General features: G+C 38.2%; 1 protein-coding gene across 2 annotated transcripts in view; it reads right to left on the bottom strand.

The window, feature by feature from the left end:
* Positions 1–14,417, bottom strand: part of KCNK2 (potassium two pore domain channel subfamily K member 2) — a 104,158-nt gene that overhangs the window by 20,552 nt on the left and 69,189 nt on the right. For both annotated transcript variants that reach the window (XM_040612372.1, XM_040612373.1), the window contains exons 4-5: positions 8,084–8,244; positions 4,636–4,822 (exon numbers count right to left, since the gene is read on the bottom strand). In XM_040612372.1, the coding sequence (XP_040468306.1) occupies positions 4,636–4,822; positions 8,084–8,244 (348 nt within the window). The remainder of the gene's footprint in view (positions 1–4,635; positions 4,823–8,083; positions 8,245–14,417) is intronic.

Raw genomic sequence — 14,417 nt, 5'->3', positions numbered from 1 at the left:
ACATGCCTCTTGCTCAGCACAACAGCCATTTCTTTCTGTAGAGGTCATTCTGCCAGGCAGGTAATATCACACAGTGACAGATCAGCTACAACAGCGAGGGCTGCAATGGCCAGGTGAAGCGTTCCAGTTCTGTGACATTAAATGAGACTAAAATATCTCAGTACTCTACAAACTGGGTCTCGGGCAAAGCAGTACAGCACAGACCCAGATATTTGCATTACAGTGTCAATACACCAAATGCAATTACAGACCAAAACAGTAAGCGATAAGCTAAAAATCAGAGCTCAAACAAGGGCGGGGGACGACACCCAACAAAACCCAAGAGAGTTAGAATATATAATTTTTAAAGCGAGACATGCAGAATTCTGTGGTCTATTGAATTGGACTGATTGCAGCATAACCTTCTATCATCATTATGCCCCACTGTATATCAGACTACTGACGTGCTACTTATATTTCTGACTTCTACTTATTTCAGTCAAGTTTTGGACATTTCATCTAATTTATATTTGACATCTGTTAGATTAACTCCCTTTGGGGGGTATAGTCAAATATTTGTACTGCATTGCAGTTAAAGGATTTATCTGCACATGTGAACAATATATTTTTGTATTACACAGATATATACACACACACCCCTCTGCTAACTTTAGTACCCAATAATATCTGTCATTATACTACAAAACAACACATTTGACATTAAAAGTTCTCTTCTCTTTCACAGAATATTCATAATGTTGGCTGGATTTTCTTCTGTCGTATTAAAGTCAATGTTTCTCTTGAAAGCAAGAGAAGGGTTGTTTGACTAGGTCCTGATTGTCATAAGATAATGCAGGCTGTAGTACAGTTTCTTCATTTTTTAGCAAAAAGCTACAACAAACTTTCTTCAATTACAAAAAATTGCCTATTTCCCTACAAAAATAATAATAAAAACCCAATCCTTCCAAAAGTTAGAAAAACCAAACAAACCATTTCATAAGACATAAGTTTGTTTTTTGGAATACCATTAATATATTTTCTTGAACATGCACTACAAGGGCTCTTCATCTTTCCCTCTCCTTGCATCCACCTTGAGTGATCCGTCTTTTATGTTTGCCTTAAGGCTTCTCTTGCTGGTAGAAACTGCATCTGAAATTTCCACAGGCTCCAAATAGCAACCCAGATTCTAAGTACAAAAGGGAATGTTTTGGCATTCTAGTTTCTGGGAACAGAGTACTTGATCTCCAGTACAAATGAGAAGAAACTTGTAGAAAAACTCTGGAGAACTTCATCAGAATTTCTAATATGACAGCCTGCACTACAGCCCGTAACACCATTATGTTCCTGAATACCATGTTCTGCTGGCTCCCTTTTGGTACAGCTATTCAGAAATACTCTCTCCTTTACCTCCTAAAAGTTCTTCAGGGCTTCTCTTCAGCTTTTACCTGCAGTGGTGCCGGAAAGCAGCAAGTTCCACATTAGTGAAAAGTGACAGATATTGTCAGAAACTCTTCTTGTAACCAATACCCATTATTACTACCCTAAAATTTGTATGTAGGGCTTGCAGACTTAAATATTTTTCCTCTAGGATGACAGCTCCCAGAAAAAAAAGTTACCAGAATATTTGGAATTTTAAAAATATTTAAGAATTTGGGATTTTTGAGATAACTTTATGAAGCAAAACTGACACAGAATCATGAAATATCCCATGGAACTCTAATATGCTACAAGAATTGCAAATGTTATTTCTATTGCTAAAAGAGTTCACTGCACTATAATTGCAAATTGGAGTATCACTGCCCACCACTTAGAATTATAGTAAAATCTAAAGCAAAGTGGAAGAAGATAATTTGCACTCTAAGTGTTATTTAAGAAACATGCCTTTCTGGCCAGGGGAAAAAAAAATAATCACAAAAAGGAATAAATTAATACCAGCATGAGGTTTTTTTCCAAATGCACAGCCATCTAGACACTAAGTGGACTGAAACGCCACTCTGCCTGCTGCATGCCTCATTGGCGGACCACAGCCATGAATGCCATGCTCAAGCCACAACATCAGACGCAACACCCATATTCTGTCACGACAACCTCCCCTACAGCCTTACACAGCATTACATGCCTTAACTCTACCGGCTTGTTCTGCCTCTCTTTGTGGCGCTCAGCTTCTAAAACTCTCCTAAACTGCAAGGAGAAAGCATTCTAGATGAAGCCTACCACAAAAATATCAACGGCCCTTAGTGTCTGCATGATAGTTATGACTTACCTAAAAGAAAAACAAGCAAACAAAAAAACCCATAAAAACAATTTACTAATTTGTTAGCACATAAAAGACTCTGCATAATCCCTCAAAATTAATACTGCAGCCTAGCCCTCGCCTCAAGACAAATTTTATCAGCTCTGTTGAAAACTTGCAACATCAGTTTTCTTCAAATAGCTTTAGTATTTACGCATAGTGATGACTGTAATCTTCCACAATGCAAAGCACAGCCAATGAATACCTTACCTATTTTTCAGATTATTTTTTTTATTTAACTAATTAATTATGTATTGGAATGACAGGAAAACAAATAGACCTTTTTGAAAAAAATCCTTCAAGTCATCTGCCATAATTTGAGTATGTCAGTCCACACAAAAGTGATAATATTTGTCAACTTCATCTCTGACAAAATACAGTCCAGCAGCAATGTTAACCTCCCAGTTATGATGGACATAGTCATCTAACCCTGTTCTCTTGAGCATCATCTCTGCAAGTACAAATCCAATTCCCGCTCACTAAGTCAATAACATATTACAGTACAAATCCAAGCCTTGTGCATGTTGCTCTAAAAGAAAACACAAAACATTTATGATATTTTGACATCATACATTTACAGTGGAACTTTAAAATAAGCATATACAAAGTGAATAGTAAAAGGCTATAAGCTAGAGAACCATGTAATTCAAGGGCATTCTCTAGAAAGTGGTTTCTGGTAAAATTGAGAAACAGGCACAAATGTAAGAACAAATTATGATATCAAGTGGTCTACAAATAGAAAAATCTGTGGAAATTTATAATGAGAGTAATGATGAATGTACTCAGTGTTCTAGTTAGAGCCAAGTGGGCCATTTCACATAATGTTTTACAGTAAATATAACCAGGCTTTTATGCACTATTATTTTTATTCCCTGACATACAGGTACCCCTGAGGAACTGAAGTCTAAAACACCCAGACTCTTGCCTTGGAAACAGCATACATTTTTTATTTGGTGCTAGTTAGAATCTGACCAGAATCACAAATTCCCAAAGACAAAATGGAAATAAGAAAAACAATATGGGAAAGGAAAAGGGAAAAACCAGTGAGAGACATTCAAAAGAAATATGGAAGCATCACAAAAACCGATGTAAAAGTCCAAATAAATTTCATTTGCCGTTTTACACTCCAGTTCTATAATTTATAAGAATCTTTGGCAACTCCTCATGTAGCATTTGTTTTTTCAACAGCTTGCATAACTATCTTCAACACTAACTAAATTCAGCCCCCTTTTACCCAGATCCTTTATGAATGTGCCAAACAGTTCAGACTTCAGAAGTCTCTGTGGGACCTCATTAAGCTGAAAAACTTTTGCAAGCAACAAGACAGTAACATCGCTGCCATCAAGGCAAACGTCAGGCAGGCCTGCAAGTCACTAGGAGGAGCTACCCAGCCTCCTCACCTTGGTGCACTTGACTCATGCAACACCTGTGGCTACAGACAGGACACAGAAGGAGCCCACACCATGTGGATGTCTACAAGAAACCGATCCCCCTCGCAGAGCGGCTCACTAACAGCAGCCCAGCATTGCTGTCCTCCTTTGCTACCTCTGCCTCACGCAGAGCTCAGAGGTGGGAGAGAAGCATCTTGTTAAAGAGATGATGGTGCTGCATCAGAAGCGTAAGATCAGTCTGAAGAAAGCAAGTCTCTGACTCGGAGCACAAAGCTCCGAATGTCTAGTCCTCTAAACACATCACTGATTCTGATCAGCAGGCTTTCTCAACACAGACAATGCATACTTACTCCATCCTATTCTGAGAAGTGGTCCAACACCTTTGAACACCTTTTCAAGAAAAAATTGATGCAGAGAATTGGCCCAAGCTTTTTTAACCTTTGTTTGCCAAAATCATTTGCAACCAATTCCATTCTGGTTAATAGAATCATAGAAGTTGGACATGTTATCTATGAGTCCCATGGATAAATGCGTACATAACAAAGGAAAGAAAGCAGGATCCAACAGCAACAGAGACATCTCAATGGCAGAAACAGCTCAAGAACAACACTTCAAAAGCAAGACGTGCACACAAAAACTATGTCATATAAGTTCACAGGGTAAGACATTTCAAGCAACAAGCAACTCCAGCTGAAAAAAAAAATATATATATTCAGCAGACTAATATATCATATTAATTCTTGCACTTCATTCAATCTGTAAGAATAAAAAATTTCCTAAAAATTTAGTAAAGCATCTTTTAACAGTACAGGAGAAGAACAAAGGCAGTATGTAGAGATTGGCACCATGCACTTCACTGCCCCATCTCCTGTCTCTCGCCTGCCACATGATCCAGGGTGAGGGGGCACCACAGATGTGTATGTGCCAAAATAATACAAAATAGTATAAGACAAAGTTATGAGAAAATCTTACCTGCAACATAGTCACCAAAGCCAATAGTAGTTAAAGTGATAACCACAAAGTAAATTGCATCTAGTGTGCTCCAGCCTTCTATGTGCTTGAATATAACTGCAGGAAGAGCAACAAACAGCACGCAGCCAAACAGTATGAATATTATTGTTGAAATTATGCGAATCTTTGTCTGACTCACATTCCATTTCTGCAAAGGGAAGGGGAAAGAGAGGAAAACCATCGTTAATAAAACTGCAGTATTGTACAGAAGCATCTATCATCCACAGTGAGCACTATGTTGCTCAAGAGGACAAACAGGAAAAATCAAAGCAGGGTTTTATTTTGAAAGTGTTTTCAAGGCAAACATGACTATCCTAGGAAGCATTTGCCAGCAAGAAAAGCAGAACAGGGGCGAACTCTTCTTGTGGCCATATTTGTGATCTGGCTGAGTGGCATGTGTAGCATGATCAGCTATTAGTGAATGCTAGTTTTGAGTGGGGGCTAGCTATTTGAGTGAGCTTCAAGTAGTGTTTGCACCTGCAATGTGTGTACTTTTGTGCACCCACAAATGACTGAATAAAAATAAAAAAAGGTGAATTGTAACCATACAGTTCTCTCTACTCAAGTAACTGAACAGAACCACAAAAGATAGAGCTGGAAGGGATGTGAAGAGACCTTTTCCAAAGACAAAAACAACCCCACCTAAGCCCCTGCAGACACACCACTGGCCAGGCCACGTGTGATCATGCTTAACTGTTCTTGTCAAAGTTTTCCTAATGCTTAATCTGCATCTCACCTCCTTCAGCTGAAGTCTACTATTTATGATCTTATCCAAGGCAAACAAAAAAACTGCTACTTTTCTTTTTCCAGCAGATTTTTACAGGTGTTTTCATTCAATCCTATGTTCTTTAGACCAAAATAAATTGATTTCTTTCAGTCTTTCTTCACCTGTCTATTCTTGTTACTATCCCTTGGCTCCAGCAAATTAATCCATATTTCATTAGGTGTTGTACTCAAAGCTAGATATAAAAGGATACCACAAAACAGAATGGAAGGATCCTTTGCCTATTTACACTCCTATTTATACTTCCAACTATGAAGTATGCTTTTTCACAGCACTATGACATTAACTCATGTTAGCATATGAGCCCCTAGAGTACTCAGAACATTTCTACAAAATTGCACCCAGACAGCTGTTTCCCGATATGTAATTGTGTATTTTATTATTGCTTCATATAGTACTTGGAATTTGTCCTTCTTGAATTGAATCCTCTATATTCAGACTGTTCCTCAAAATTTTGCAAGATCATTTTGAATTGTAATTCTGTCCTTCGGCTTTCAGACCTCTCCCCAGCTTGAGATACTCTGTAGATTTAACGAACCAAGTCCTTTATCTGTTGTGTAAGCCATCAATGCTATCTTTTAAACTGTACCAAAGCTAGAACCACACCACTGCAAAGTCCTATTTGGCATGCCCTGCCAATCTGACATTTTTCCAAAGAGTTTTCCATCCACCCAAAGCATGTTGGTTCAGCTTAACAAGGGAATGCACAAAACTGGAAACTTTCACAAAAGGAGACGAAAAATTAAATGAGACTGTTCACAAGACGTGTTTTCTTGTATTTTAAGTTTGGTGCCTATGGAAATAGTGTTTTACAGTCAGCACGACCAAGGTCCAGCTTTTGTAACTCAAATCACAGTAGTAATTTGGGTTATGGCAACATGAAATTCCCTGCTCTGACCCATCAACGTCTCCCAGTTCTTCTTTTGGAAAACCAGTAAACAGAACAAGGGGGTGTTCCAACTGCCACATATAGATCAGTCTTTTCATTCAGATATTGGCAAAAAGGGGCAAGATGCTGCTTATTATGTTGGGGCATTCTTGGTGTAGGGGTACATCAATTACAAAAAAAAAAAAAAAAGGAAACCATTACTCCTAAGAGCAACAGGCCAAGAGACACACAGATTGGTCTCAAAACTTCTGTACTTTCAAGCAAAAAATAAAATTCAGTTATAAAAACCAGAAAGGATAAAAATAAAATGTTCTTATCGAATGTTCTTGACTTTTTTTTTAGGCAAATCTCAATGGAAATGGATGTTATTCACCAGTACCTTGTCTGAACTTGAACTGATGTTTCAGAGTCAAAAATATCTGCCTTTTCTTAAAAAGCTTTCAAGCTTGTATTTACCTATTGCATAAGGCTACTCAGCACAGCCCCAGTTTACTTTGCTTCAGAAATAAAGCCATGGCAGACCCCTTCTATATGGGAAAGGTGTCCTGCTTGCAAGATTAGGGCTTGCTGCAGAAAAACAATTCTTTTAACGTTTGCAAACAGCTACAAAGTCAGGCTGCTTACTAAGTATTCACTGGATATGACACGTTCTACATATCAAAAGACAAACTGTATTTCACCCATGTTTCAACATTTTGTAATAGTTAAACCTATAACATTTTAGTAAAAGGTTAATAAACCACCTAAATAATTAATTTTATTAAGTTTCATTATGCTATTTATTCCATGCTTCAAAAATCTCAGTAAATAACTGCATTGGTAAAGTACAACCTTAATAAACGTTTCTGTGTATGAAACGGTTATTTTTATATTATATAATTATAAATTAAGTTCCTCTGCCAGAATTCAAGGCATCTGGTTGTTCAGAACGACTGGCTATGGCTGAATTTTATCAGTATGTGCACAAGCTTCTAGCCCATATGACAGGTGAAGCCGTGTCACTTTGCATGAATAATTAAAGATTGGTAGCTAAAAAAATGAACAGCACAGGCTAAGCAGTTTAGCAGAAAAGGCTGGAAATACCTTAAACCATAGAACATCCTACAGCCTAGTGAGACCACAAAGAGGAGTCCAATGTCAGGGCAGCACCAACAGGCTCTGGACTGTTTAGGCTGTCCTGCTCCTGTGAATGCCCAAAGCTTTAGTCACCTACAGACCCATAAATCTGGAAATGTAGGTGTGTACAGACTGTAAACATTTCCTCAGGTATGATGTCATCTGAGTAGAGATTTTAAGAACTGTGATTTTAGACTCTAACACCAAATATCTTCTGTGAATCAGCTCAAAGTAGCAGCAGTAACTTCACACGTTACCCCCCACAGCTCCCCTCTTCCATCTTTCCAAGTCACTGATTTCCTATCACAATCTATATGAAAACCTTTAAAGGTAAACATCACAGCAAACGTAACAGTATTGTAAGGGCAAAGCAAAAATAAAGTATTTTGGATCTTGTTCATCGTCCTAACCATAAATACTGTAGAAAATGTTGGGCTTCATCCAGTTCTCAATTACAGCTGTTCAATAACATGTCTAGACTTCAAAGTTCTTCCTTCCTTTTGCTATACATGGTTACAATGATGAGCTATATCCTGGGTTTTTATAGACTTATCATTTCACTTGTTAACTTCAAAGCAACAAGCAGCAAGAATAACAGATGAGGCAGTCAGTATACTCACAACAAAGGTATCTTCTACTTTGGCAATTCCTTTTCCAAAGATTGTCCCTAGTTGATCTCCAACACCAGCCAACAGAAAACCAAACAGAGGAATTCCCAATAAGGCATAGATGATACAGAATATCTTTCCACCTTGTGTGCGTGGGGAGATGTTTCCAAAGCCTAAATTAACAAACTTGAGATGTTCAAGAAGTTACATATATGTTACCTTACACATTTTAAAAGGACAGCAGGGACAGAACAGTTAAACACAGGTCCTACTAGGTTAACCATATGACACAGCAAACATTGTGGAAAATCAAAGTGTAGGTCATACAGTCCTCTCTGAGCTAAAATTAAACTGCTGCACAATTCACCCACTTATTTTATATTGTATGTATACCTGGAGAATAAAAACTTTCCCAGAGATTTTTTTATTGTTGTTTTGTTGTTTGGTTTTGGGGGTTTTTTGGTTGTTGTTTTTTTTTTTTAATAAGCAACAGCTTTTCTTATCTATTACATGTAGTTAGTACCAATTGGTTAAGCTATGCGTTAGCCTCTGCTACCTGGAAATGTCCATTACTGGACTCGTAATCAGCAGGCTGCAGTACCTGTCAGCAAGACACAATTATCTTTCAGATGTGCTGTGTTTCCAAGTGAAGCAGCCTGAAAAAAAACACCTTGGATAAGCAAAACAGGGATTTCTAGCATAAATGGGACTGCTTAGATAGAGTCTTCGTTATTAAAGGCTTCAGTTCTTTCAGTCTTGCAAACAAAGCTTAGAGAGACAGTTTACAGCTCACAGCTCTGTCCATTTGAAAGTGACAATCATTTTGTCTTCACTGGCTCGTGTAAAAGAGCACCTTGATGTGCCTGTGACATCTCAATTGCTGCTGGTGCACTTAGACCGGAGAAACCAAAATACAAAGGGCACCGGCCCCAACACCTGTGAACCCCCCGCCAATGCATCTCCCAGGAGTCGTATTTTAAGGAAATGGCAAGGTCCCCAAGGCAGAACCCTACAGACAAGTTTCATGAGCATCAGTCCTAATTCAAAAGTTTTTCCCCTCCAAAAGATCACTGATGTTTTGGGGGAGCAGCAGCAGTAACACCACAACATTTCTTACATTGTTTCACTTTTCAGCACAACAATATGCACTTCAAAGGAGGCCAGAGGAAGAACTTGTCAGAAAAACGTTTATTTTCCACAGAGAGAATAAACAAAATCATTTTTTGTTTGTTTTTGATTACATTTTGCTGGGAAAAATATCTTCCATAAATAAGAAGTAAGACATTTTAGCAAGTAATTGAGAAATTTGTTTCTTAGTGTCTTAAACTTTGTGTGAGATATGTTCCATATACACAAAAAACATTCAACAAAAACCCACTTTTCCTCTGAAAAAGCTGATAGACAAATATTATCAGCTCTATTGAGAGCTTGCAAAGTAGTTTTCTTTTTTAGAGCTCAGTATTTTTGCACAATGTGTCTGTAAGCTTCTACGATTTAATGAATATCTTAACTATTTACCAGAGTTCGTATTTAACCATTTTGAGCATGTTGATTTAACATAATTTTTCTTTATGAAACCTATTATCTTAATTTTTGGTTCTGCTCTCATGTAGGTAAGCTATAACAAAGCTCTGTTGTCAAAACAGCTTCTTCCTTCCAGTACACAGGAGACAAAGCTTTCCCTCACTCAATTTCATTAAAATAAAAATAGACACAATTAAGAATATATTTTATTCCTAGATACTTTGCCCCAGTATCAGCTTCCAGATAGTAATTGTGTAAATAATTAAAGTTGATAGTGTTCAGTTAGAATAAAAAAAAAAGTTGATACTGAAATTTTCCCCAAATCATGACTAATAAAGCCTGTCAAACTAAAAAAAAAAAAGTTATGGGAAATATCATCAATTACCAGTTCTGGAATCCTCCAGCTTTGTAAGTTTTCCCTCTACTAATATAAATGAAAAAAAGTCTGACTCAGGTAAGTGGAAAAAAGTAACAGCACTTTTAGACCAACCTAGCATCCTTCCCTAACCCAGAGCAAAGGCTAAAATTACTGATTGTTATAATTCAGGAAATTTCAACTCCACCGAGTTCTCTCTCTCCCTTCATGCATCAAGCAGAAGAGACCCTTGAGTTTTAAAATAAAATTAGCTCATCACCAACCAAAAAGGGACAAGCAGTCCCGAGCTACCCTGTTTTTATAAACATGCCTGTTTGTGCATCAACAGGAGCTTGAATAGTTCCAGGGTATAATTCCTGAGGGGTCTTAATGCAATTCAGAATCAGGGGTCTGGATAGACCAGAATTATAGAGCTTGTACTAGGGGATTTGGAAATAGCTTTTTTTTTGTTGTTTTTGGTTTAAGAACTGTATTTGCTTGCTTTACAAAAGCAGTGTCTTGTAATGGTGACAAAATACCAGCCCAGTGAAGCACACACCAAGCAGGCAGTTTGCTCTTGGCTTCATAAAGCAAACTGGCATTCTCTGTGCATCCCACAGCTATTACAGAGACAATTGCTGCTGCAGCACACTTCTCATCTGCTGCTAATTGGTATCAGAACACAAAGTTCATGTTCAGCTCCGTGTACCCTCCTCCCTAAATCAGAGTCATGTCTTGCTCAAGAAAAGGATGTTATCTCACTTCTACACTCGCAAATTCTTGCTTTTCATCCTGAAAAGTGACAAACGCTTTCTTCCATAAACAAGAAAGATCTTGTATTATTAACTATACTTTTTAAAAAATCTCACACATTACTGGATAAAATAATACTCCCAACAGGTAGTAGTTTATCTCTGTCCAGACGCTCACTGCACATAATACAAACCATGGTGCTCTCATGATAGGACATGTAATTTAGTGAACTGATCTGCCAAGGGGTTTCCATCATACATAAATCATATTTCCTACAGTGTCATGTTTTGTAAGTCTGCTGCTGTACACCACAGCCTACTCTGGGTTACACAAGTTGTCCTTACATCCTACTCTCTCTGTTTCTCCGGTGAAAAGCTAATCCATCATTTATGCAATGGGAGAGGAAATGTATTTATATTTCATATGGTTGATGTAATTCCTGAGGGTTTTGTCTCAGAAAAGTATTATTGCTTGCTTTAAAAGAAAAAAAAAATAAAGAGGAAGAATTGTGCTGCTAGGTAAAACCCAAGGAAAACTTCATTTCAGGCACTGTGCTTGGAGAGGAGCACACGGCCACAGGAATGCCAGCCACCATGTATCCCTGTGTACCACGCAGCTCTTCTCCACATGCAGGGTAGGAACGCCTGGTACTGCTGCAGCATCCCCTGGCACGGTGTTGTCACTTCAGAGTTCCCACTCCTGCTCCAGGGGCCAGCACGAAGTCTGCCTAGGACTGACCGAGAAACCTCAGGGAATCAGGTTCTGCCACCTCTTCCCCTCCGCAAGCTGCTCGCCTCGAGGGGACGGTGCACACTGCAGTCCTACAGGCTGCCCCGGCGCCTCGGTTACTCTTCTCACCTTCAGCAGTCCTGTGCAGCTTTTCTATTCCTCTGTTTCTACTAAGCTAACTGATTGTAGTTCCTACAAGCAGTTGGTTCCCCATTACAACCAATACACTTATTTTTGAACATGGAAATGAACAAAGCCCTTGATTTAAATTTGCTAAATTTATCAGAAAGTTTCTGTCAAAGAGCTTTTAACCAACACTATCTGCACAAAGCACAAAATTTAACTTGCAGCACAGGACCAGTTTCACTCAAGATAATGCCAGTACTGGTTTCAGACTGTCCTTCCCCAGTACACCCTCCCCATCTCGCTTCCTAGTTTCGCCAAAGCACGGTTCGCTTCCTAGTTTCACCAAATCCCTTTCATGTCCTGCTAGCTGCTTAGCATGCCTTTAATGCCCAAAGGACTTTGTGCATTTAGAATACGTTGTCTCTGACAAGCAGCTGTGGACAAGAAATGCATTTTAGAAGGAGCTTCCAGTAACCCCTTTGTGAATTAAGAATAAAAGGCCTTTGTAAGTAGATTGTAACTAATTGCTCCATTCAACAAAATAACATATTCCATGGTTTCAGCTCAAAAACACTTAGAGCCTCCAAGTTTCAAACCAGATTCAAAGGGAAACCTAGTCCCTTTGGTCAGCAGCAGAGATGGAAACAAGGGTATGCTAAGTGAAAGGAAAAAAAAAAATGAAAACCAAACAAACAACTCAAAATGAGACGCTATAGGAACCATTTTTTTTCATGTTCCCTTCTTAAATGTATTAATGTATTTCTTTGAGGATGAAAGCATCTGTAATACACTTTCTCACCTGAAATAGAATTGCTATTAAGCAGAAATTAGTAACTATGATAACTGCAAATAGATTACTGTTTTTTAGCAAAACAATGTTTGAAGTTTGAATTCCCAGTTGAGCTCCCCCTCCCTGCTCCAACCCCATCATGACAAGCAATAGGTTGTATTGCAAATATGGAAAAGTTTGAAAAGCTAGAAATTCTCACACAATTGACAAGACACTTTTGTTCAGATAAGACTGTCTTTGTATTCGAACCTTCCTAAAAAGGAATACTGGCAATTAATTAAAAATAAAAATCTTATTTCTGTTTTAAGAAGATAAAAAGACCCCTTTGCTTTCTAGTTAACTGGTATCTCGGTCTTTCAGAAAGCTCTTTCAAATCCACGTTTTCAAAGTGGAGTTAGAAGAAGAGAGACTCCAAATTATTATATTTTCACAGAAAATTCCTAGACAACACAGAGCATCTACTGAAACTAGCTGGCTGCAACTAAGTATTTCTCATGTGAGAGATTATAGGTGCTTTAAGGAGCTCTAGGACTAGATTTTACTTGCAAAATTGATGGAAAAGTGTGTCACCACTTATGATTCATTTCTATCAAATAGCTCAAGTGGGATTAAAAGGTCTGCAGAAGGTTTGAAACATTTTCTTCCCAAACAAGAAAATGTAAATTCAAATACCAGTAACTATTTTCTCACTGGTTTTGACATACCTCAGATTACAGAAAACATCATTCATCAGGTAGCAAACAAAGGCAAAATTATACCAAAATAGTGTCCTACTTTGAGATATGAGAAACTACTTTCAGCTGTTAAGCTTGGGTATGTGGTCAATGAAACAGTTAAATACTGAAAGACAATTTGGTGAACATGCACACCCTTAATTACATGAAAATGGATAACAGAAACTTGACACTGAGAAGATTGCATAGACTTAAGAGGAAAAGCTGAGCTCCTGGCTGCTGAATCCCACGAGGCTGGAGCCAAGTAAGGTGGCTGCCATGCCCTCAGCTTCAGCCACCAGACACAGTGTGGGACTGGCAGCTGTTTTGCTGTAGGTTAGCATCCACACTGACTATGCAGCTCAATTACAGTGATTACCCTCTTCAAAGGGCATACACACGTTTTGATACTGAATGCAAAATTGATTTTAAGACATCAAAGGATGCTTTTCCCAACCCCCAAGGAACCATCTGATGAAATCTTTATAAAAGGTACCTTGCTGAATTTCTAGTAGCTAAGATGCTTTTCCCTTTTGGATCACCACTTGGGCTCAGGGGATTACCCTTTAAACGCATGCCCGCCCACTATTGCCAAGGCAAAGATATACACTAACTCATAGATAAATAAGATATCCCTTTTAGCTAAAATAATGGGCTGGACATCATCATTAAACAAAAAAGCAGTATATGTAACCATAATGGCTACGTGGAAATCTCTGCATGCACTGAAGAAATACTAAAACTTGCCTCTGTTTTTACACTGATCCCTTTTCCTTTCCTCCTCTTCACTCCATCCTACACTGAAGTTTGACATGCTTCTGTATGCTTATATCATGTACTTAAATATTTATTTTTACTTAAATATTCCTGAACACAGTGCAAGAGAATTTGAAGGCTGAATAAGGACAAAGTCTTTCAGATTTCAAGGTTTTTTGCAAGATTATTCAAGATTCTGCAAATCTGAATACTTGGATGAGTAGAATATGAATACCCTTGCAGTGAAAGCACAATATTTCTGTGTTACATATGTACATTAATTCTTTCACACATGCACATACTACAGGTATACCTTACAGCCATCGCTCACAAGCCTGTGGATCTCATTATGAGTATGCAGCCAGTGCTCCTCCTCCAGTTCTTCAACTTAAAGGTTAAATACTTTTATATACATCCAACTGATGAAATTGCTGCATTAATCTTGCCGAAGGGCTGTGTGCAGTAACACAGAGGTGAAGGTACCTCTGTTCTAAACCGTGGTCTGCTATCAAACTGAAAATCTCTGCTTTACTAGTCAGGTGTAATTTCTTTATCACTTACTATAGCTCCTAGAAGCCAATTGTTTTTAATAGTTTTAGC

This window comes from Falco naumanni, chromosome 12 (assembly GCF_017639655.2).
Source record: "Falco naumanni isolate bFalNau1 chromosome 12, bFalNau1.pat, whole genome shotgun sequence".
Taxonomy (NCBI): Eukaryota; Metazoa; Chordata; class Aves; order Falconiformes; family Falconidae; genus Falco; species Falco naumanni.
This window is presented reverse-complemented; position numbering and strand designations above follow the sequence as displayed.